This window comes from Grampus griseus (assembly GCF_964374135.1).
Source record: "Grampus griseus genome assembly, chromosome: 21".
Lineage (NCBI taxonomy): Eukaryota > Metazoa > Chordata > Mammalia > Artiodactyla > Delphinidae > Grampus > Grampus griseus.
In genome coordinates, this window is record NC_139015.1 from 25,656,851 (window position 1) to 25,682,925 (window position 26,075).

General features: G+C 42.4%; 1 protein-coding gene and 1 pseudogene across 2 annotated transcripts in view; one reads left to right on the plus strand and one right to left on the minus strand.

Annotated features, from left to right (window-relative positions):
- Positions 1-26,075, minus strand: part of FUT10 (fucosyltransferase 10) — a gene marked incomplete at its 3' end in the record, with an annotated part of 63,762 nt that overhangs the window by 35,099 nt on the left and 2,588 nt on the right. Inside the window, exon 2 of the mRNA XM_082680510.1 lies at positions 24,619-24,913. Within this exon, the coding sequence (XP_082536636.1) occupies positions 24,619-24,913 (295 nt within the window). The remainder of the gene's footprint in view (positions 1-24,618; positions 24,914-26,075) is intronic.
- On the plus strand, positions 19,970-22,166 carry LOC309838856 (nuclear receptor coactivator 6-like; annotated as a pseudogene). Its single transcript has one exon. The product of its transcript is annotated as a nuclear receptor coactivator 6-like (transcript).

Here is a 26,075-nt window from a genome sequence, read left to right on the forward strand (position 1 = left end):
GCTGCTATGAACACTGGGGTGCATGTTGAAGGTCACTTCTTAAAGGGATTGCAGATATAAGGTGAACTCCAATCACACAGGAAGCACTGCCAACGTCTGTGGACAGTATTGAATTGAATGAGCATTGAATGTGAAGTAGTGAAAAATAGGGACTGTGTCTATTCCATTTTGGTGCTAAATTATTTTTAGAAAAGTTCAACCACTGGCTACAAGGCTTACAGTGATCTTGTCTAAAGAGCTTTAGAGACCTTGGGAAAGAAAGCACAGCAAGGATGCAAAGAAGCTGTAGGAAAGGCAATTAATTGTACATGATCAGGCTGCAAAATTTGCTCACACACTGCAATTCAGACATGGAAGAGGAAATGGAGTGTTTCTCCTGTATAACTGATCCATTTTTGCTCCTAAATGCCCATCCACTGGGCATAAGGGAAAAGCAATGGATTCAGTCCAATCTAACGGAGAACCTTAAAACAATCCTCCTAGGTACTATCCATTCTCTCCAGGTAAAAAGGTCTGTCAGCCTTCTCAGATCCTACCTCCCTCTCTACCTCTTCTCCATGGCCATGTCTGCCAGGGGAAAAGAGTCCTGGAACCTGTGTGGTGTCCTCTGATTTCTCTGAGCTTGAAGTGGACATCCTGCTGCTTTGACAGCTGACATCGGCACCTGGTGTAACTCGTGATCTGGTCTCCTGAGAAGCCCTGCCAGGGCTGGGGATGCCCTGCTGATGACACAGCCCCCCCTTACTGCTCTCTGGGGACACACCTCTCTGAGGATAAGCACATCATTTATGGTACAATTAGGGCACTTTTAAACAGAAGGCACTGACTGGAGAGGATGCTGGCACTGCAGTTGAAAACAGGACTGTCCCAGGCAAACTGAGGCGTCCAGTCACACTGCACCTGAGTCTCTGCTACACACTCTACCGGGCATTAGCCAGGTATCCACCCACAGCCTTTGCTGGTGGGCACTTCCCCATTAGGAGACATACAACACAAGAACACAGATGACCCCTGCCTGGCCGGGCTGCTCTGACCAATGAACCATCACTGGACCCCACAAAAACCTGCCTGTCTTTGTGGTTTCTTCACCTGATCAAGATATTTCTAAAGGCTCCTCTTCACAATCTGAGCCCGAGGCAAGATTTGGGGTTGATAAGGACAAATGTAAACCTGCCTCCACCTTCCTCCTCTTCTCTGTCTTGGGTCTTTTCCCCCCAACACCTAGGACCAGAGAGGATGAGCTTTCTCCCTTCCTTATACCAAGGAGCAGCGAGGCGTGTGACCAAGCTGTCACAGATGGAAGAATGATCTCAACAGGAGAAACCTATGAGCCGAGTACTCTAGTCTTAGTTCCTGTTATGCTAAAGTGGGAGCTAAAATAATTTAGAAAATTCCCTCAGGAGAACAGTCTGACTTTAGAAGGCTGTTATTATCTTACAGAAAATATCTTATCATGAAATTCAATGCTGAATATGAATTTCAAGCTTTCCTTCTGTAACAGTCCTATCTTCCCCCCAAACAGAAAGAGGATGTGGATCAGCAAGAAAGACAGTAACCTACTCAGAAGGAAAGAAATCTTCTTTACCCAAAAAATCATCTCTATTAGTTTAGTTTTTAAATCTATTACAATCCTATTATCAGCACTCTTTGTATTAGGTCACCTAAATATAAACATGATAACAATCTTAAATGTGTATACACTTATCAACAGACTGTCAAACTACATGAGGCAAAAACTGATAGAAACGCAAGGAGAAATAGACAAATCCACTATTAGAGGTGGAGACTTCAGCACCCCTCTATCGGAAATGGACAGATCCAGCAGGCAGAAAATCGGTAAAGACATAGTTGAATTCAACAGTCAACTGGATATAATGGAGGTCTATACACAACTTCATCCAACAACAACAAAATACACACTCTTCTCAAGCTCACATGGAATATTCATCAAGAAAGACTAAATTCTGGCCATAAAACATACCTTAACAAATTTAAAAGAATAGAAATTATACAATATCTGCTCTCAGACAATGATGGAATTAAACTAGAAATCAAACACAGAAAAATAACTGGAAAATCCCCAAATATGTGCAGATTAAACATCACACTTCTAAGTAACATGTGAGTCAAAGAAGAAACCTTAAAATTAAGAAAAAATTAAACTACATGAAAATGAAAACACAACTTACCAAAATTTGTGGGATACAGAGAAGGCAGTGCTTAGAGGTAAATTTACAACATTAAATGTATATAATAGAAAAGAAGAAACATCTAAAATCAATAACGTTGTCTCCACCTTAGGAAAGTACAAAAAAGAAGAGCAGATTAGATCCAAACAGAAACAAAGAAATAATAAAAATTAGAGCAGAAATCAATGAACTTGAAACCAGAAAATCAAATGAGAAAAATCAATAAAATCAAAAGCTAGATCTTTGAAAAGATCAATAACACCAATAAACTCTAGCCAGGCTAAAAAAAATGAGAGGACACAAATTAGTAATATCAGAAATGAAAAGGGGGACATCACCGCAGATCCCATGGACATCAAAAGGATAATAAAGGAATACTATGAACATAAACATTATGGTAACTCTCAGGTTATATTAATAATTCTATGTCATTATTTATTGAGCGTCTACCATGCCCCAGGCAACACAATGTGCATTTTACATGAATTATCTTAAAACTTCACAAAAATCTTAAAGAAACTGGATTTATCCTCATATTACAAACAAGAAAAGAAGCTTAAAGAGTTTCAGTAACAGTGCTAACGTCACAGATCTAACAAGTAGTAGAGATGAATCCAGACCAGCTCTTACTGACTCTCAAGACACCAGGTCTTTGCATTCCACCACAGAGTTCCTCAGCAATTGGGGGTATATAGTTTGGTTATGGTATAGCTCACCCTACCCTCTCGCTGCCAAAAAAAAAAAGCCACCATTATCTCTGAAAAGTATGGAAATATCAATACATAAAATTGACCTGCCTTTGGTCATGAAGAGAGAAGTTCTTCTTGTCAACCTGAGTATTTAATAGTACTCTGGCTAGTGTAAAACAACTTTCAGCTTCTTTCTCCCAAGGAATAATGTGATATAAAAAGGAGCATGACAGCAAAGGAAAGCGTAAACAAGACGAAAAGACAACCCTCAGAATGGGAGAAAATATTTGCAAACGAAGCAACTGACAAAGGATTAATCTCCAAAACATACAAGCAGCTCAGGCAGCTCAATATCAAAAAAAACAAACAACCCAACCCAAAAATGGGCAGAAGACCTAAACAGACATTTCTCCAAAGAAGATAAACAGATTGCCAACAAACACATGAAAGGATGCTCAACATCACTAATCATTAGAGAAATGTAAATCAAAACTACAATGAGGTATCACCTCATACCAGTTAGAATGAGCATCATCAGAAAATCCACAAACAACAAATGCTGGCGAGGGTACAGAGAAAAGGGAACTCTCTTGCACTGTTGGTGGGAATGTAAATTGATACAGCCACTCTGGAGACAGTATGGAGGTTCCTTAAAAAACTAAAAATAGAGTTACCATACGACCCAGCAATCCCACTACTGGGCATATATCCTGAGAAAACCATAATTCAAAGAGAGTCATGTACCACAATGTTCATTGCAGCACTGTTTACAATAACCAGGACATGGAAGCAACCTAAGTGTCCATCAACAGATGAATGGATAAAGAAGATGTGGCACATATATACAATGGAATATTACTCAGCCATAAAAAGAAACAAAACTGAGTTATTTGTAGTGAGGTGGATGGACTCAGAGTCTGTCATACAGAGTGAAGTAAGTCAGAAAGAGAAAAACAAATACCGTATGCTGACACATATATATGGAATCTAAAAAAAAAAAAAAAGGTTCTAATGAACCTAGCGGCAGGACAGGAATAAAGACGCAGACGTAGAGAATGGACCTGAGGACACAGGGAGGGGGAAAGGTAAGCTGGGACGAAATGAGACAGTAGCATTGACATATATACACTACCAAATGTAAAACAGATAGCTAGGGGGCTTCCCTGGTGGCGCAGTGGTTGAGAGTCCGCCTGCCGATGCAGGGGACGCGGGTTCGTGCCCCGGTCTGGGAAGATCCCACATGCCGCGGAGCGGCTGGGGCCGTGAGCCATGGCCGCTGAGCCTGCGCGTCCGGAGCCTGCGCTCCGCAACAGGAGAGGCCACAACAGTGAGAGGCACGCGTACCGCAAAAAAAAAAAAAAAAAAGATAGCTAGTGGGAAGCAACTGCATCGCACGGGGAGATCAGCTCGGTGCTTTGTGACCACCTAGAAGGGTGAGATAGGGAGGGTGGGAGGGAGATGCAAGAGGGAGGGAATATGGGGACATATGTATATGTATAGCTGATTCACTTTGTTATACAGCAGAAACGAACACAACCTTGTAAAGCAATTATACTCCAATAAAGATGTCCAAAAACATAATAAATAAATATCATGTTAAAAAAAAAAGGAGCATGACGGGGTGTTACAAAGAGAAACTTTCTATAGTTAATGACAGAAATGCATGAAGCAACTGGGGAGGAAGAGGAGATAAGGGCAAAAATCCTGGTCAGTAAATAAGGCAGATGAGGTATGAGTGCAGGGGAAAAGGAGGAGAAACACTTGATCTTAACTAAAACAAAAAAATAATCTAGGGACTTCCCTGGCGGTCCAGTGGTTAAGACTCTGCACTTCCACTGCAGGGGGCACAGGTTCCAACACTAGTCGGGTAACTGAAATCCTGCATGCCGCGAGGCCAAAAAAGAAAGAATCTAGTTCATATTTAAGCCTAGCAAACCTTTCCCATGTGCTGAAACTCACCACCAACACCATTACCAACCACCATCTCATATGCCGAAACTGGGACTGAGAAAATCAACTACTTGTATGAGCACAATGGTGCCCTGGTACCAAATGTCAATTGAGACAGAGCATTGGCTAAGGGGATCAAAGTTATAGGATAAGCAAAAACCAAGCAGTCACTTGGTTACCATGAAAAGCAAAAATGCTCATTTCTTCTTTATGCTTTCAACTCCTCTCCAGATACTGGCAACCCAACCAGGGAGTGTTTGGAAAACTGAATTTAGAGGCTGAAAGTAGGCAACTTGAGAAATTGGAGTGAGTACTCACCTTCCCTTCAAATTACGAGACAACTTAAACTAGGAAGGTTGCAAGCTGCTTGATGTCAGATATAAAAATAAAAACTAGAGTTTAAACAAAAAAACTAGAGTTTAGTTGCCTGGAGAATAAAGAAAAAAAAGGGCCACGCTAGCCGATCATGTAGCAAAGACTCGAATCTCTGAAATTAGGAGCTTTACAGCCATTGATCAATGGGGAATTTAAAGGGATTGTTTTGCAGGAATCTATGAACGTGTGCACTGCAACAGACACCTGAGTCAAATGACCTTGAACCCCTGGCCCCTTTTCCCAGCCAGCCTCACTCAATAATTTTACAGTTTTACAGCAACACACAGAACCCTCTCCGCCCTCCCCAAAGGATGTGCATTCTGGGTCTGCGCACCACTGGGTTGAGACAATCAAGAAAAACTTGTATCTCATCCCTCCTGGATCCATGCTTTTGCTCAGCATCAGCTCAATAATAAGAATTGATTCTAAGCAGAGGCCCCTGGTTCTGATGTTTTCAGGCATCATCGGATGCTGCACTGGTCCAATAACTAAGTGCTCCCGAAAGACTAAATTGTGCCCAAGTGGCTAAAAGAATACCCTAATTGCATAATTCCTTTGAAAGAATCATCAAAATCCACATTTTCAATTACAAAGTTTTCCAGTCTCAACATAAAACATTCTTGGAAACTTTGCCACAAAGCAGATGTCTTTAAAGGGGATTTTATTTTCCCAAAGGCATGAAGTTATAATTGGATATTGTTACCAAACACTAAGCATCAAATAAATCACAGGCATACAGAAGTGACAACAGGATATGAAAGCAAAGACTCATCTACAAATTCCCATGATGGAACTTAGAGATTTTATATTAAGTCATAAAATATTAGTGGTGGAAGCCACCTAAGAGATCATCTAAAAGCTGGTCCCAATACCCCCGCCAGACTGGCCTCAACGTGACTTCCTAGGGAGCTTGTAAAGAGCACAGATTCCCAGACCTCATCTCCAGAGATGTTGATTTGATATGAAGCGGAAAACAAAATGCTGTATTTTCCTCTTAATTTTTCCAGGCGATTCAAGACTCTTGGAAGGGGGGGCATGACCCCTATATATGACACTGCATGTTTTTCTCCTAACTTACTAATTAAATGCTAATGGCTTCATCAGTAAATGAATGAGCCTGATGAATTTGTATTTACATTTCTAGACCTTAAATTTTTTGGTGGTAAATTATATGACTACCCTTGCACACACAGATTTTAATCACTGCTCCTCATATGCAGCTGAAATATATAGTCACCAATGATCTGGATGTCAAATTTAGATGTCTGTACTCAGGAAAGTAAAATATGCAGGTGGCAATAACCTTAAGGACTAAATATTTCCATATCTCTGAAAGCAAAATATTTAGTGATCAATAATTTACTGACTTATTATTTTCACCTGTCAGGAAGGAAATGAATAGCATTTTTTATCCATCACAGTTGTGGTAAGTTGGTAACACAAGGTGGAACTAAGTATCTGAGAGGCCAAGGAGTTAAATGAATACGCATAGTGAATTTTTCTCCTTGGACACCTGCATAAATGAAAACAGATACCACTAAGACAGCAGGACATCAATTCTATCTTGAAATCACATCTCAAATCTGCCCATTTCTTTCTCCACTGCATCCCACCCTAGTCCAGAGCAACATCACTTCCACTTATTTACTAGGAACTGTGTCTGCTTCCACTTTCACATTCCAATCCATTCTCCGAGGAGAAGCCACAGGGACCTTTTTACAGCATAAATGAGAACAGAGCAAAACAGAAGTCAGAGCATAGCACCCCTGCTTAAAACCTTCTGCTATTTCTCCATTGCCCTTAGAACACATCCAATTCTCTCACCCTGTCTTGGGGAGCCCTTTATCACCTGTCCCCTGTCTCCCATTCGAATCTCATCTCATTCTATCCTCCTTCACACCCAGTCTGTACCCAGCACAGTGACCTTCTTTCCGATCCTCCATCACATCAAACTCCTTTCCACTCTCATTTGCATCTGCAGTTCCCTATACCTGAAATTAATTCCCTCCATCTTCACAGGACTGTCTTCTCCCACCTTTCAAGACTCAGCCTCAAATGTTACATCCTCAGAGAGGCCTCCCTGATCACTCCATCTCAAGCCAAAATGCTTATCCCTGCCTGGTAGCATCCTATTTACCTATTTCATAAGCTCCATGAGGGCAGAGCCCGTTGTAGACAGGCTTATAGAACCAGGTAATAGAACCACTATAACCCCACCACCTAACACAGGGCCACACATATAATAAATGTTTCTTCCATGTCAGTTGTACTAATGAATGAAGAACAGATCTCCAACATCAGGAAGGGATACATCCTGAGACATTCTCAAACTCTCCCAAATCATGAACACTGGTAGCACGTGATTTCCTCAAAAAAACGGAGTTATGTGGTCTATTTCATACAGATCCAAACCTTAAGTTAGCCCAATATTCTACTCTTTAACCTATTTAAATAGCTAACTTCTGCCTGATAACCACTGTTTCTTAAAATACTTCTCTTGGTCCTCATTTCCATTATCAGCGTTAGTAGTTTACTTTCTTCAAAGAGGTTATTTTTTCACTAATATTTCAGGAGATTTCCAGCATACACAACATTATAACACAAAGCCAGTTGAGAGATGGACAGATGCTGGCTGTTCTTTTTTTTCTTCTTCTCTTTTTTTTAAAATTTTTATTTTATATTGGAGTATAGTTGATTTACAATGTTGTGTTAGTTTCAGGTGTACAGCAAAGTGATTCAGTTTTACATATACATATGTCCATTCTTTTTCAGACACTTTTCCCATATAGGTTACTACAGAGTACTGAGTAGAGTTCCCTGCGCTGTACAGTAGGTCCTTGCCGATTATCTATTTTATATATAGTAGTGGCACGTGAGTCTCCAAGTATCCCCCCTCCAAGGTCAGGAGACTCGAATCTGTGCCCTAGAACTTATTGAGGTGGTGTGGGTCAAACTGTGAATGTAAACTCTGCAAAAAAGAAATTTTCTGTTGTACTTACTCTTTAGTTGAAGCTGTTTTAGGTTTGTTTTGTTTTTTAATTTTTAAGAGCAAGAAAACGTATTCATTAAAGCTTGCTGGTTTTGTTTTTTTTTTTAAGAGACAGGAAGCAAGCTCTCTTGCCCCTCTTTTTTTTTTTCATTAATTAATTTTTTATTTATTTATTTTTGGCTGCGTTGGGTCTTCGTTGATGCACGCAGGCTTTCTCTAGTTGTGGCGAGCAGGGGCTACTCTTCGTTGCGGTGCGCAGGCTTCTCATTGCAGTGGCTTCTCTTGTTGCAGAGCATGGGCTCTAGGCATGCAGGCTTCAGTACTTGTGGCTCGTGGGCTCTAGAGCGCACACTCAGTGGTTTTGCCGCACGGGCTTCATTGCTCCGTGGCATGTGGGAACTTCCCGGACCAGGGCTCAAACCCGTGTCCCCTGCATTGGCAGGCGGATTCTTAACCACTGCGCCACCAGGGAAGCCCAAGCTGGCTGGTTTTATTTTGAGCGCCTGGGAGAGAGGGGCACCTATGAGAGATGTGCGCCTATGTTGTCTGCTCTGAAGAACAAGCTGCCAGCTGGTCTCAGAGGATCTCTGAGAATCTGCCTAGAACTGGATGGGCGCCAGCATATCCATTGGCCCAAATGGCTGAAACTGCAGTAATGAAATCTGTCCGCTGGCTCCAGCAGGAAAGCGCCTGACTCTTGGCCCTTGTCACTACTGTGCTTCCTTTCAGATTTTTTTTTTTTTGGTACGCGGGCCTCTCACTGTTGTGGCCTCTCCCGCTGCAGAGCACAGGCTCTGGACGCGCAGGCTCAGCGGCCATGGCTCACAGGCCCAGCCGCTCCACGGCATGTGGGATCCTCCCGGACCGGGGCACGAACCCGTGTCCCCTGCATCGGCAGGCGGACTCTCAACCACTGCACCACCAGGGAAGCGCATTCCTTTCAGATTTTTAAGCCCAACCTGAAAAGCGCTTTCTGATTTTCAGTCACTTCTGCTCTTCCTTTGATCTTTACACTACCACAGGTGCTGGAAGACCAGAGAGGGTCAAAAAGGCTGAGTCAGAAACAAGGGGAAGAGAACTCCCAGTCCTGACCAGAAAACCCTTAAAACTAAATATTATGAGACTCACTACAGCCTATGTCCTTATATCAAAGTAAATCTAGCAAAACTCAGCTGATTTATTTTTTTAGCTGGAAAGATTGAAAATCAGATAATATTAATAGGCAATTTTTTTCATGGAAGGAAATGAGTACCTTAGCTGTAAAATATTAATGTATTTGCATAATGAACACTCTTCCTAAAATGTATCGATAAGCAAAAAAGCCTAGGAATTGGATAATTTATTAATAACTGTTCTTACTGTCTTTGTGCTTAACTATCTCCTAGGACAAAATGTCTCTGTTAATTCACTTTTTATTTATATCAAATTAATACCTGTATATAGCTTTAAATGCAAAACAGTTTTATCAAGACGATAACACAAGACAGCAGGGTGCTGCCCTACTCCACTCCTTATTTCTACATGCCAGAGGTCACCAGCCCAATTTTTTCAGGCATTCCTTCTGTATTTGCACTTCAAAAATATCTAAATAACAGGGTTAACGTGGTATTTCTTGATTTTTCGGTTTTAGGTAATACCTATCGTCTTGTTGCTATGGAAGGTGTAGATTTAATTCTCCCTTCCCTCCACATACCTGTATTCCCTCCTCATCCATTTTTGATCCAGGGTATACCCAGTACTTTAATTATTACAAGTATAAATATTGTTTACAGCTGCACCAAACCAGTGCATTACCGTTGTTTTCTTTCTTGAAAATTTGTTTTGTTTTGTTTTGATTTGATTTGGTTTCAGATCTCTGGCCAACACTTCCCACACCTTTCAAAAGCCCTGTGAAATGCTTCTCAAGCCAATGTCCCACGTGGGCAAACTGACATATATCTGACAGATTATGAGTCTTCAACACTAGAGATTCTGAGTAAGTTTGGAGTGTGGCCCAGAGACTTGGGGGTTGGTTTGTTTGTTCATCTATGATCTTGGAATGAGCTTGGTCTGGGAACCACTCACCCACAGCAAAACAAGTAAGATCAAAAACTCTCAAGTTTTAGAAATTTAAGTGGCAGAGAATTTTGGTTCAGCTCTCCACCATTCTCGCATCACTTGCAGAAACTTTCTAGAGGTGGAAATGAATGTGAAAGAATGACCCACACCTTCTATTGCATGAATGATTAACAAAGCTACCACAACTCCTATCAAAAGGGCCAAAGTTGGGCTTCCCTGGTGGCGCAGTGAACTCCCTTCCTCCTTTTCCAAGTAATAGAGGGTTCATTCGTACTTTCTTGGCTCTCTTTTTGTCAGACAATCATGAATAAACCTTGGTTCGGAGTTAGAGACAACAATAAAAAAATTTTAATAATTAAAAAAGATAAAAATAATAGTCAAGAGGTTTTTTTTTAGGGCATAATCTCAAAGAGGCAAAGAGAGATAATTAAATAGCAATCATGATGGAAAGCAGCGTGAAGAGAGTCACTTAGACTCCAGAAGGATTAATCTAAAGTCCGCAGGGGAAGGCCAATGAGCCACCTAATTTACCCATAAGCCCACAGAATGTTCAAGAATTTGACAGCATTAGGTGCAGCTTGTAAACAAAGAGAGTTGCTCACCATCCAGTTCTAGAAGCATTAAGTCATAACCCACTGCAGTTGCTGACAGACAGAACATTCTGAGAGGAAAGTAAGATGATAACAGGACGCTCTGTGCTTTGGACAAGCAGGTCCTTGGATAGTTAGATGCGTATCTTAGGAAGAATTTCAATGCACCAGATTCCTCCGTCTTTCCATACATCGACAAGCACTAAAATCATTAACTTGAGATATCCGTTCCTTGTGACTAGCAGTAATCTTCCACCAAGACGTGTGCTGGACCACGCATACCCCCAGCCAAAAATCACGTATAACTGGCTCCTCCCTGACCTCTTTGGAGCAGTTTCCTCAGAGCTAGCTGAGAGGCTGTCTCCTGCATTATAGTCCCCAGTAAGATCCTGAATACAACTTAAACTCACAGCTCTTATGTGTGTGTTTTTCTTTAAGTCAACAATCCAAAAGTAGAGGTGAATATGGGACTAAGCATAGAGGACTGTTTAAAAGTCATCTTAAGGGACAGTTAAAAGCCCATATCCCTTTATTCTGTGCAACTGAGCAACTCTCCCTTCCCCACCCTGAAAGAGTCCTGGAGGTTTCTACTCTCAGGAGTTCAAAAGAAAGGGTCTTCGGGCAGGGGGTACACGGTCTAGTTGAGGTCAGGGGCATCACACTGAAAAAAGAATTAAGTGAGAGTTTACAGACTGAGCTGAGCAGTAAGAAGCTCCCAGAAGATGACCACCCCTGTTGTACCCTCCAGGTAGAGAACTGAAAGGATCCTCTCTGGGAAATGTGACCAGCCCAAGAGAAAACGCCTAAAAATACTGACACGAAGGGTAATCATACTACATAGCTGAGCTGTGAATTGCAATTATGTGAGTTATAATAACGTAAACGCTGAATAACAATCTAACTGAAATCCCCATGTTCCCTTAAGGGAAGTCAATGGATAATGCCTCAAATTACAAATTACAAAATTGCAAAATTAGGAAGTAAAAATATAAGCATGTTATTAAGAAAACAGAGAGCTGAAAGAGGAGAAAGTGATTGCTTCCAGGGACTGGAAAAGGAGGGCAGATTCTGCTGTTTCTTTGAAATAAGCCTTGTACCAGAGTGTTTAATTCAACTAGGTACACAAATAAATTTGATAAAATGTAATTTAAATAAACCAGAGTTTTAATCATAGGGTCTAATGCACTCATTCAAGAAGAATGCCAGGCACAACCTGGGTAAATTATATAACATCTTAAGACCCAGTGAAGATGATAATACCAATGTTCTCATTTCCTCCCCGATTCCATGTGAGGATCAAGGCCGGCTTCACTTACTGAGTCATCCATTCAACAACGTCGCCTGAAGCCTGGCTACGTGTCAGGCACTGTTCCAAGCAGTGTGGTAACAGCAGTGAACCCAACGAAGTCGCCGTTCTCCTGACTTAGATTCCAACATGGGGCACAACAGGTAACCGGTCCCAAAATAGTAAGAGAACTTCTGGTGGCGGGGGGGTATTAAGTGCTATGAAAAGAAATAAAGCCGGGCAAGGGTCCACGCCATCAGAGAGTCATGTGGGAGGAGAGCCCTATTTTGGAAAGAAGGTGAGGAAACAGGTCTCTCTGAGAAAACATCACTCCTGCAGAGACTCAATCGGTGGGGAGGAATAACCCGGGGCAGCGCATTCCAGGAGGAGGAAGAACAAACGAAAGGTTCTGAGGCTAGAACAGGCTTTCCCTGTTTGAGGGACAGCAAGCAGCCCGGAGGAGAGAGAAGTGAGCCAGGGAGACAGACCAAGAGTAAGAGACAGACCGGGAGTGGGGCACAGCCTGCAGAGTCGGAGGCCACGCTGAGGACCTGGAATTTTAACGCGATGGGCAGTCACTGCGGAGTCTGAGCAGAGCTCTGAGAATGGCTTTACCTTCTGTAAAGTATTATGCGATAATTATTTGCTTAAACAGAAATAAAGGCTATTTTTTTGCAATTTTTAAATTGAGATATAGTTGGTATACAACATAGTGATCCACAAATTTGTAGATTATATTCCATTTGTAGTTATTATAAAATATTGGCTATATTCTCTGTGCCGTACAATATAGCCTTGTAGCTTATTTTATACATAGCAGTTTGTACCTCTTATTTAAAGTAAGGGGTTTGATTACAGCAAAGATGTATATATGTAGATAGATAGATAAATACACATTTACATCTCTATACATTTATTGTATATCATATGTGATCTATCACTTAGTTATGACCTTCTTTTTCACGTTCAACTTTGTTGCTGTCCACACAGTTCAAGTAAGTCCATTTTCTTGCCATCTCCCAAGTAAGTCTTAACCTGGCAAAAGCAATTACCTACTATCTGCATTCAATGCACAGGGCCCAGGAAAGTCAACCTCCAGAAAAAAAGTACTAGTAAGAATCAACTCATAATGGGTGAGACTGGCAGAAATTACCCTGAGAACAGTTCACAGATGTGTCACTCATGAAGTGTCAGGGACACTCAGTACAGTCAAGATGACCAGGGGCATCCGTATAAGGAAGTCTATCAAGGTTGCTACCGTATCAACTGTGATACAATCTTACCAAACTGTACTTGTTTGTTTTCTGTGCTTCTCCAACACGTGGCAAGGGACCTGGCAAACTGTGACTCTGCAGAGACGTTGTATCACTGAATGTTGGGATGCAACTGACAGGACAGATATCAAGATTCAAAGTAATTGTGAGACAGAAGCCCCCACTTGCAGAATTCACAGAAGGAATGAAGGAGTGCTTGTCCTACGACTCCTGAATTCCTCAGCAAGGTCAAGAATACAGAAAGGGGTGAGACAGAGTGGGGAGTCTTGGGTCCTCCTAATACAAAGAGCCCTAGGCAGACATACAGAGCTCAGCAGAAAGAAGCTGGATGTGTTGGGAAAGCTGTCCCACGTGACTATCTGGAACAGAGAGGCGGCTCACTGGGAAAGGACACTGGAAAAGCCAGGGTTCCATCAGGGAAACTCCAAATGCCATGAAAATGCCCCAAAATAGAAAAAGTACACTTTAATCATCCACCAGACCCACTCAAGGCCATCAGATCGAACCATCTGCCGAGTTCACAGGACATAAAGCCACACGGGCCAACTAAGAAATGTCCAGCCTCCTTAATTCTCCTCCCTTTCCTCACAGCAACTCTGCTAGTCTCCAGAAAGCAGCAGATGAGGGAGGAAGAAGGAGGCAAGCAGAGTGTAGAGAGAGGAAAGATCTGTACTGCAGAAGAAGGACCGCAGGCCTGCAGTGGCGTGAGAGAGGTCCAAGCTGGGGATGCAAAAATATGTAACCCTAGGCATGGCATGTGGCTGAACGCTCCATTTACTAAGCTTGAAAGTGTGTTTGCAACTTAAAGTGACCATAAAACTGTCCATTCCCTGAGAATGAGCACAAAAGCCGGGGCTCAGCCAAAGCTTCCAGTTAGAGGACGGTGAAAATTAACCCCCTGAGTGAGGTCTTAAAGGGACAGTAAGAAACATAAATAAAGAATGTGTGTTTACAAAAATAAACTCAAAGTGGCTTAAAGACTTAAATATAAGACATGACACCATAAAACTCCTAGAAGAGAACATAGGCAAAACATTCTCTGACATAAATCGTAGCAATGTTTTCTTAGGTCAATCTCCCAAGGCAATAGAAATAAAAGCAAAAATAAACAAATGGGACCTAACCAAACTTATAAGCTTTTGCACAGCAAAGGAAACCATAAGCAAAACGAAAAGACAACCTATGGAATGGGAGAAAATATTTGCAAGTGATGTGACTGACAAGGGCTTAATTTCCAAAACATACAAACAGCTCATACAACTCAGTAACAAAAAAACAAACAACCCAATCAAAAAATGGGCAAAAGACCTAAATAGACATTTCTCCAAAGAAGACATAAAGATGGCCAACAGGCACATGAAAAGATGCTCAACTTCGCTAATTATTAGAGAAATGCAAATCAAAACTACAATGAGGTACCACCTCACACCGGTGACAATGGCCATCATTGAAAAGTCTACAAATAATAAATGCTGGAGAGGGTGTGGAGAAAAGGGAACCCTCCTACACTGTGGGTGGGAATGTAAATTGGTGCAGCCACTGTGGAAAACAGTATGGAGGTTCCTTAAAAAACTAAAAATAGAGCTACCATATGATCCTGCAATCCCACTCCTGGGCAAATATCCAGAGAAAACTCTAATTCAAAAAGATACCTGCACCCCAATGTTCACAGCAGCACTATTTACAATAGCCACATCATGGAAAGAACCTGAATGTCCATCTACAGAGGAATGGATAAGGAAGAGGTGGTACATATATACAGTGGAATACTACTCAGCCATTAAATGCCATTTGCAGCAAAACACGGATGGACCTAGAGATTATCATACTATCGATAAGTGAAGTAAGGTCAGAAAAAGAAAAATATCATATGATATCACTTATATGTGGAATCTGAAATATGATACAAATGAACTTATTTACAAAACAGAAACAAACTCACAGACACAGAAACAAACTTACGATTACCAAAGGGGAAGGGGTTGGGGGAGGGATAAATTAGAAGTTTGAGATTAGCAGATACACACTACTACATACAAAATACATAAACAACAAGGTCCCACTGTCTAGCACAGGGAACTATTATATTCAATATCCTGTAATACACCATAATGGAAAAGAATATGAAAAAGAATAGATACAAATATTTTGAAATCCATGGATGGGGGGAGCAAGAAGCCTGCACCTGGAATGAAGGTCCGGGGGCCCCACCGACCACTCAGGATCCAGTCTTGGAGCGATGGATTGTAGTCTTCCTTTGAGGAAGACCAGTCCCACATTCTTCCTGTGTGTAACCTCCAGACTTCAAAAAGGCGTGCTAATATCCACTTTCCGGAGAAGTTAAACATTTCAGTAGCCTACTTTTCTCTTTCTGTCCATGTACCTGTATTTACTAAAAGTTCTATTCAGGAACTCACCCAAAACAAAAGCAGTTCCCGACCCTAACTACCCTCATTCTCATCAAAGGCACTCCAACCCCTCTCTCATGACAGACAGGTTTCAAGAGAACTGTTTTAAAATGCAGAGTTGTGTTTTGAAATCACTACAGTGATGGTTTCTAAGACTAAATTCTCTAACTCTAAGGACTTTTGTTTTTAAAAAAATTATTCACTTGTGACTGCTTAATTTTTGTTTCAGAGAATTGCTGATGTAGCTGAAGCCTCATGTCTCAAATGACTCAAACCAGACACAGAATTCACTGTATTTCACCGTGAAAGTCTTTAACTATTACTTCCAGAAATGTGTTTATATTAAGTAAATGAATCATCTCTAGAAAGAAAAAAGAGAAAGGAAGCTATAAAGGAAGCAAACAAAGTCAAAAATATTCCTGGTTCTGGATAAACAACAAGGTACTACTCTATAGCACAGGAAACTATGTTCAATAGCCTGTAACAAACCATAACGGAAAAGAATATGAAAAGAATATATATATAACTGAGTCACTTTGCTGTACAGAAGAAAATAACACAATGTTGTAAATCCACTATACTTCAATAAAATCTAAAAAAAATAAATTCTGGTTCACAGAAGCCTCAAGGTCACATAATCCTTTGAGTTTCCATTCCTGTTAATTAGGTCAGCCTTTGACACCTGAATCATTTTCCTGCCTTTCCTTTTTCAATCCTGCTGTACCAGAGTACCATTTGCAGTTGTAAGTGACCTACTTAACTAGAATATGGAACCCTCAGACAGAAAAGTGTATTGTATTCACTCTATTTTGCTCAATAGACCTTATTAAAGAACTGAATTTCTAATTTGGTTTGCTACAAACCATACACTGTAAGCAATTCCAAAATCCAAATATCCAGGTTTTATTATAGTCAGGAGTGTACATTCAAATACAGTTGCGGAGGAGGAGCACAGGATCAGGTGTCAGCGCATCTTGGTTCTCTGTCCAGCTCTGCCGCTAACCCCTGTGTAATCGGGGGCACATCCTTAACCTTCCTGAGCCTCAGACTCCTCGCCTCGACAAAGAGAAGGTTAGACTCCCAGGTCCTTTAGGGCTCTACGTATCTGTGACTATTTCCTGAGTGCCTAGCATGTACAAGGCACAATGCTCGTTATAGGGGAGAGGGGAAGTACAAAGGTGAAGTGTTGCCCTGTCATCAAGAACTTTGCACTCTAATATGGAAGAGAAGATGATATAGGACAAAACCAAATGCCATAGTTACCTTATTTATCTTCTTCATTCCTCATCATTGGCATTGTGCCTGGCATATTGTATTAATAGATGCTCAATTAAATGACATAAAAGAGATATAAAATGCCTCTGAACATTTAGAGAAGAGAGGCTACATCCAATGGAAGGGAATCAGAAAGCATTCATAGGTGTTATATTTGAGTTGGTTTTTAAAAGGCCATTCAACTTTCACTTGCTCCCTCACACCATCCTCTAATTTGATGCAAAATCTTAAGCCAAAGTTCAAGATTCTCCATGCTCTGGTTCCAATGTATCCTTCGATCTTAGTCTCTCTCTTACATAAAATCATGCTGTAGCCAACCAACCTCCTTGCTGCAACCTCAGATATTACCCGTAATTTTCTGCCTCCATGCCCCCATTCATGCTGCTCTTCATACTGAAATGTCCTCCAATCCCAACATAATCCAATTCCATCATCCTTCAAGGCCTACTTCAGATTTCCCCTATTTTATGAAGGAGATCTTATGAAGCCTCTCCTGACCCCTCCAATCATGTGTGCTCTCTCCCTTCTCTGAAATCCCACAAAACTTGTCGACAGTTCTCTTATGGTATATACACCCTTCAGCACTGCATGACAGTTTGGTAATATCTGTGTCTCAAGATTATACTATTTGACATCAAAAACTGTATTATTCCTCCACACTGCCAAACAAACGGTAGCGTTCAGTAGATTATTTTGACAGGACAAATTAAAAAAACGCTCCAGGACATAGAAATTGAATGAACAATGGTGCTAAGTCAGGAACATCTGTGGCATATGCCTAAAATGCTGACTATTCCAGTTTGATTTTTGAACGTAAGTTTAGCTGATATAATCACAGGAGTTGAGCTCAGAAGGCAGGCCTGAGTCTTTACACAGAGCCTTCAGTGGCAGGGCAATAAAAATGGCATATATTCAGTTCTCAGTGGAGTCACTGACAGTTTTGGGAGCTGGACAGTGACAAAATCCGAGATATGAAAAGCAAACCAGAAGCATCCTGGTTGACACATCAGTCTCCTGGGAGTTTGGTTGGAGGCAAGTCCATCCCTGAGAGAAGAATCGGGTCTTAAGTGTGCAGATAAAATTAAGTGCATGCTCTGCAAGTCTGTGAGTCCAAAAAACTCACTACGTAAATACTGCTTTGTAGGCTTCCCGGCAACCAGATATTTGAGTGCGCATCTCAGTGGAAGGAAAGAGACAAACACGAAAGCAATCATTACTGAATTTCCAAACTGGTGAAAAAGCGAAGGTTCTCCGCAGAAGGGAGAAGGGAACAAAAAAGTACACCACACACAAAGGACAGGAAATCAAAATAGCTCAGAATTCCTCAGCAATAACACTGGAAGCTAGAATACAGTGGGAAAATGTCTTAAAAATTCAGAAAGAAAAGAATTTCCAACTTAGAATTCTATGCTGAGCCAAACCATCAGTGAAAGTAAAGGTAAAATAAGCACATGTTCGCACATACAAAGTTTCTGAAAACTTACCTTCCGTGAACCTTTCTCAGGACACACTGAAATAAAGACACAAACCGGGACTTCCTTGGTGGTCCAGTCGTTAAGACTCTGCACCTCCACTGCAGGGGGCATGGGTTCTACCCCGGGTCAGGGAACTAAGATCCCGCATAGCCAAAAAAAGAAAAAGAAGAAGACACAAACCAAGACAGAGGAAGATAAGGCATAAGAGAAACAGAAAATCCAACACACAAACGAAGTACAAGGAATCCCCAGACTGATGGGCAGCCAGGACAGCACCTGGGCACCAGGCAGAAAGGATGACAGCTCTAACTGGACATGTCAGGAATCTCTGGGAGACATTTCTTTAAGACTATCTGGGGGCTTCCCTGGTGGCGCAGTGGTTAATAATCTGTCTGCCAATGCAGGGGACATGGGTTTGAGCCCTGGTCCGTAAAGATCCCACATGCCACGGAGCAACAAAGCCCGTGCACCACAACTACTGAGCCTGCGCTCTAGAGCCTGCGAGCCACGACTATTGAGCCCGCGAGCCACAACTACTGAAGCCTGTGCACCTAGAGTCCGTGCTCTGCAACAAGAGAAGCCACCACAATGAGAAGCCTGCGCACCACGACGAAGAGAGTAGCCCCCACTCGCCACAACTAGAGAAAGCCTACACACAGCAATGAAGACCCAATGCAGCCAAAAAATAATTAATTAAATAAATAAATTTAAAAAAAAAAAGAATATCTGGTGCCACTACAGGGAAAACAATTTGTACAGGAAAATAAATCTTAGTATCTTAAATCATGGCTCACTGTGACTACATGATGATGTAAAAACTAGATGCTAATCTATCTAAAATGATGATGATATATGGGGGAAGAATATGGGGCTGAGAAATGAGTGGGAGGAGCAAGGGGGAGGGAGGAGAGTTAAATACTCATCTTCCGTAGTAAGAATCAATATATAATGCCTAAAAGTGAAAAACCAAGAAGTCACAATCAAAGTGTTACTTGAAAACACAGGAGCTCTATGTGCATGTATAACATGTTAAAAAGTTTTAAATGTTTAGCCCCGGCCCGGTCCAGCCCATCCCCCTCTCCGCTGGGTCCTTGAGGCCCAGCCTGGTCGGGCTGCTCGCGGCTGGGAGCCGATGGCCAGACTGGCCGGACAGACAGGTGCACGTGAGGACGGACGGAGGGATACACGGAGGGCCGCAGGGACGCTCGGCCCGGGCCGGTGCTAAGAGGCCCGCCCAGGAGGGCTGGGGCAGCACTCAGAATTTTTATTTGGCTGCTACCTTAAAATACAGGCCCTAAAAATGCCAGCTTGTTTGGACTTAGAAGATGACCTGGATAAATGATAAAAATTAAGAAAGACATTTTGGTTTTTTTATTGTCCACTTGGCATATGCTTCTGGAATAATATTCACCATGGTTATGGATGACCTTCCAAACTTAGAAGACATCTATACTCCCTTGTGTTCATCAACAGTGGAGGACTCAGAGATGGACTTTGACTCTGGACTAGAAGGTGATGACTCAAAAAGTGATAGTATTTTGGAGGATTCCACAATCTTTGTGGCCTTCAAAGGAAATACAGATGATAAAGACTTCAAATGGAAATTGGATACAATATTGAAGAAAGTACCCGATTTGTTACACATGGAATCCAGCAAGCTAAAGGTACAGAGGTAGAGGCCTGGAACAGTGTGCACGTGACACTCAACATCTCCCGGGAAGCAGCGGAGCGGCTACGGATCCTGGCTCAGAGCAACAACCAGCAGCTTCGGGATCTGGGAATTCTCTCCGTTCAGACTGAAGGGGAAGGTGCTATCAACCTGGCTTTGGCTCAGAACCAAAGCCAAAATGTGAGAATGAATGGACCCATGGGAGCTGGAAATTCAGTTAGGATGGAGGCGGGCTTTCCCATGGCAGGTGGTCCAGGAATGCCTAAACGCCTCCCACCTGGCTTCGCAACAGGACAGGCCAATCCAAACTTTATGCAAGGTCAGGTGCCTTCGACCACAGCAACTACTCCTGGAAATTCAGGAGCCCCTCAGCTTCAAGCAAATCAAAATGTCCAGCATGCAGGTGGTCAAGGAGCTGGTCCTCCTCAAAACCAGATGCAGGTGTCCCATGGGCCACCAAATATGATGCAGCCCAGCCTCAGGGCAATTCATGGCAACACGAACAGCCAACAGACTGGTAGTTCTGGGGTTCCTCAGGTGAACCTGGGCAACATGCAAGGCCAGCCCCAGCAGGGCCCACCATCTCAGGTGATGAGCATGCACCAGCAGATCTTGCCCTCCCAGGGCCAGAAGGCCCAGCAACAAGGTACCTTGAACCCTCAGAACCCTATGATCCTTTCAAGGGCCCAGCTTATTATGCAGCAGGGTCAGATGACAGTGGATCCTCAGAGCCAAAATCCTGGGCTCTCGTCCCAGAGGATGACCCCACCCAAGCAGATGCTTCCCCAGCAGAGCCCATAAATGAGGGTACCACATAACCAGATGATGGGGCCTCAGGGGCAAGTTTTGCTTCAACAGGACCCAATGATAGAGCAGATTATGACCAATCAGATGCAGGGGAATAAGCAACAGTTTTAACACTCAGAACCAATCTAATGTCATGTAGGGACCAGCACTGATAACGAGGAGACCAACTCCAAACATGCAAGGAAACATGGTGCAGTTTACGGGACAGATGTCAGGACAGATGCTGCCCCAGCAAGGGCCCGTGAGCTACAGTCCATCTCAGGCTCAGGGGCAGGTCTTGAGGCCACCAGGACCCAGCCCACATATGGCCCAGCAGCACGGCAATCCTGCTACTACAGCAAATAATGATGTCAGCTTGTCTCAGATGATGCCTGACGTCAGCGTGCAACAAAGCAACATGGTGTCCCCCCTCTGCCGACGTGCAGGCCATGCTGGGAAACAGTGCCTCGGGAAACCACTTCTCAGGCCATGGGATGCCTTTCAACGCACCTTTCAGTGGAGCACCCAATGGAAATCAGATGTCCTGTGGTCAGAATGAGGCTTCCCGGTCAGTAAGGAGGTCACGCTAACAAGCCCATTGTTGGTCAACTTATTGCAGAGCGATATCTCTGCAGGCCATTTTGGGGTAAAGAATAAGCAAAATAATACCAATGCAAATAAACTGAAGAAGAAGAAACCCCCTTGGAAGAAGAAAAATAGTCAGCAGGATCTGAACACCCCAGGTACTCGCCCACCTGGTCTGGAGGAGGCTGATGAGCAACCATTGCCTAGAGAACAGGGAATTAACCTGGACAACTCAGGCCCTAAACTGCCCGAATTTTCAAAGCGACCACCAGCCCCTTCAGAGTTTAGTCCCGAAGGAAACTCCAGCCACAGCACTGCAGGGGTCTCTTCCCAGACCAGAACTCTGAGCAAATGCTGCCACGGTCTCTAGACAAAGCAGTGAGCCTAAAGAGATAACTGAAAGGTCCAAAACTCCAAGCCGAAGAAACTCGCGAACTGAAGAGCCAGCTGTGGCTTCTGAAAGTGTGGAAAATGGACATCATAAGCCATCCTCTTGGCCTGCTCCAGCCTTCAGCCCGACTGAAGACATAACCAGTGCAGTGCAATCCGAGTGAAGAAAATCCAAGTAAACAAGCTGGACGAAGACTTGATATTTGTAAATGTGTGTGAAGCTTACAAAAAGCAGTTTTGAGCTGTGGCTTTTTAAAATCCATTTTAATAATGTGGTCCTTTTCCTGGTCCCTGCAACCTGTTTCATAAAGTGCAATGGGGAAAGCGGAGTTGTTGAACCCTTTTGGTGTTGCAAGATGAAGTTCAAGGTTTCTATACTGTTGCCAGGTATTGAGAGGAGCTAATGCGATTATGTTATTAGTTTTCACATTTCCTAAGCAGCCTAGAGTACAGGGTGAGCATTTTTAGATCTTCTAATAATGTATGGTGCTGTGGAAGTACTGTGTCTGAATAGCAGTAGTGGGGCAAAAGGAATCTTCTCATTTGGAAATGTTGTAAATAATTTTATTATATAGTGTTTTGGATGTATTTGTTGTAGAAATGGACCAGTGAGTAAAGAGAATCTTAGGGTTTGTACAACGTGGGAAAAAAAAAAGTTTTAAACGTTTAAAAGATAGTGACTGTGATACAACCACTCTGGATATTGGTCTGGAAATTCATAAATGTAAATTCATAACAAATAATTCCACTGCTAGGTATGAATCTTCGTGAAAGCTCACACATGTACATGGATTGTTTACTGTAGCGTTTTTTGTCATAAGAAAGTTTTTTTAAAACAACCTAAATGTCCAACAATAGGAAAATGGTTAAATGAAGTGTGATATATAAATGCAATGGAATTCTATACAACAGTAAAATGGGTGAACTGGAGCTATAAGGATCCAACATTAACAAACCTCAAAAACCATGTAAGAGAAAAAGTAAGTTACACAGAGAGAAAGTTAACATATCATACTATTTACATAATTTTTAAAACATACAAAAAATATTATATGTTGTTTAAACACACACACAGACACACACACACACCAACTTCAGGATCATGATTCCCTCCAGGTAGGAGGAAGGAAACAGGATGGGGTCAGTGAGGGGCTCATAGAGGCTTTCAATTTTACTTGTAATATTTTATTTCTTAAGCTATGTAGTAAGTACGTAAGTACCCATTACATTATCTATATATTTTTGTGTCTAACTGAAGTATGTCTAGGGGCTCCTGGTAAAATTTGGGAAATTAAACTCATACATTTAATGTTGCTTCATCTCAAAACACCCCTAGAGGATTATAGTCCCTTATCCAAACTCTCAGAGATTTATGTGTTTCAGAATTCAGAATTCTTTGGATTTTAGAAAAAGGTATCAGGATGCAATCCAATATGTTACATTACACCTTCAGTGGGACCTGAAATCAAGTGATGCTCAAAATAAGCATCTGACACTATTCAGATGGTTGTTTGCCCCTCAGAAAAAATCAGCCATCAGCCTGGCCCTGTACAAACAGCCCTCACTCCTCAGACCTACACTGATTCCCCTCGAAGAGCAGAGGAGGAAAGCAAGTGCATGGGGACACCTGCAGGCCTTTGGAGGCTCTGGACTCCACCACATCTGGATGCGTAAGTGCCTGGAATTCCCTGCCTCCTCACCTCTACCAGGCATGAGTGCCCATTGCTCTGCAGCCCTGACCAACTGTGGGGCACATACACCACCTGATTCCTGCCGAGCCCATTTTCTGCTTTACTTAAGTTGTTGCTGGGCAGATCACTGAGGATGACTCAGCCCTACAGCCCAGTCTCAGTCCTGCCACTCCAAAGCCAGCACTACACACACACACACACACACACACACACACACACACACACGCACACACATTCATACCATACTCTAAAGCAGATGTCCTTTCACTGACTTCCTAACTTTAGTGATTAACCTTGCCTATCTCTGGTCGAGCTTGCTAATCTGTATTCCCCGTGCCCCTATCACTCAGCACCCAGGAGCTCCATATTTCTAACAGCTGTTGGCATCTTGCTACCTCCAACTGGCTGGGTCTGGCTGCCCTTCAATGCCAGCATGACATATAATCAGCCTCGGGAAGTGATGAATACCAACTTGCTCTTGAAAGCTGATGTTGAACAATCTTTTTATTTTTATTTCTGAGTAATGAAATCATACTGTGCTGAGCTTATGTCCAATTAAACATCTGTTATGGTCATCAAAATCTCCTGGCCATTATCACAGATGACATTCTGAATTGGTATCAGCAGTATAATCAATAGCCAATTCCTGAATAACAAGTTCAGTAAGCACAACACCCAAGTGTGAAAAGGTGAAAAGAACTAGGTCTTCTCCCCCATAAATACCAAGTGGCCCAGCCAACCACCCCTCTGTTGGTCCAGCTCACTGATTTATTGTATTTGCTCAATGCTCTGGCCTTCCACAGAGCAAGTGCAGAGGAAATCGGGCGTGCCAAGTGCTTTCAAGGGGAGCCCACCATCTCTTCCTTGGGAGAAAGGCAGTAACTCAGCATTGAAGTAGGATGTCAGCAAGCTAAGGGAGAAAGGCAAAAGCCCTACTTACCATAGAAGAGGAAGGCTTTGGTCCTGTGATGATGGAGGTAGGTCCGGTTGATGGTGAAGAAACAAGTGTCTGCCCCGCACTGGCCTAGCCTTCCAGTTTCACCAGTCAGTGGGGACCACCAGAGCATGATGGGGTAGCTATCAGCTGCCAGTGTTTTTTTCCTATTCAGGGTCAGTCCTTCTCTCTTAAGGAATGGATGGAGATGTATAGGCTCTTCTTCCATTTGTGCATGTCCGTCGTTCAAATTAGAATTTTTAAACTTCTTCCTTTCAAATTTTCCCAGCTCAACCACTACCTAAAAGAGATGACGATTATTACCAGTGTCAGACTGTTTAATTTCCTTCTGTACATCTCCCATTCATCTTGATGATTTAGCTTCTTATTAGTTTTCTATTGCTACCATAACAAATTATCACAAACTGAGCAACTTAAAATGATGCAAATTTATTATCGTACAATTCTGGAGGTCAGAAGTCTGAAATGGTCTCACTGGGCTAAAATCAAGGTGTTGGCAGGGCTATGGCATTTTTCAGGAAACTCTGGTGGGGAATTCGTTTTCTTGCTTTTCTTTTAGAGGCACCCACAGTTCTTGGCTCATGGCCCCCTTCCTCCATCTTCAAAACCAGCAACGTTGCACATCTCTGACCCTTCTGTTATCGTATCTCTCTCTGAACACAGCCAGGGAAGTCTTCTCTTTTATGGACTCATGTGGTTACACTGGGCCTGCACAGATAATTCAGGGTTATCTCCTCACCTCAAGGTGTGTCACTATAATCCCATCTATTTACAAAGTCCCTTTTGCCAAGTAAAGTAACATATCACAGTTTCCAGGGATTAGGGTAGGGACATAGCCTCCAAAATATCTACCAACAAGGATGCTTCATTCCACTGAACACATAACAGATACATCTCTCCTCCATTTCATAGGCAAGTATAGAATCCAGAAGTGGTTGTGTCTCTTAATGAAACCTGTGAGAGTCAGGGTTATTCTCTGGCTATTGCTGGGGATTACACTCTGGGGAAAATAAGTTATAAATTGCCAATTGGTTTCTTTTCAGTACAATTAAAGGAATCATAACATGGATTTTATATTTCTAATAATATCCACTATGGCATAGAGATGGCATAGGTACTGGGCTCCTTCTCACTTAAAACCTTGTTTTTTAATTTATTTCAAGAGAGTCTGGGTCCTGGAGAGCTACATCATCAATCACAGTAATCTGAAGGGCAGGGTGGACTGAGTGAAATCAGAGGGGCAGTAGTTCTCCAAAAGCGCTGCCTTTTCATCAAACTTTAAGGTTTGATACTGACATGGCATTACAAAAATATGTTAGAGAGAGCAGTATAAAGTAGGGGCTGGTCTCTTTCATATATAACAAAACATTAGTAGTCACACTATACAATAAATAAAGCCGGTAAAAGAAGGCATATTTTCATGTATTAACTGGCCCACTTGT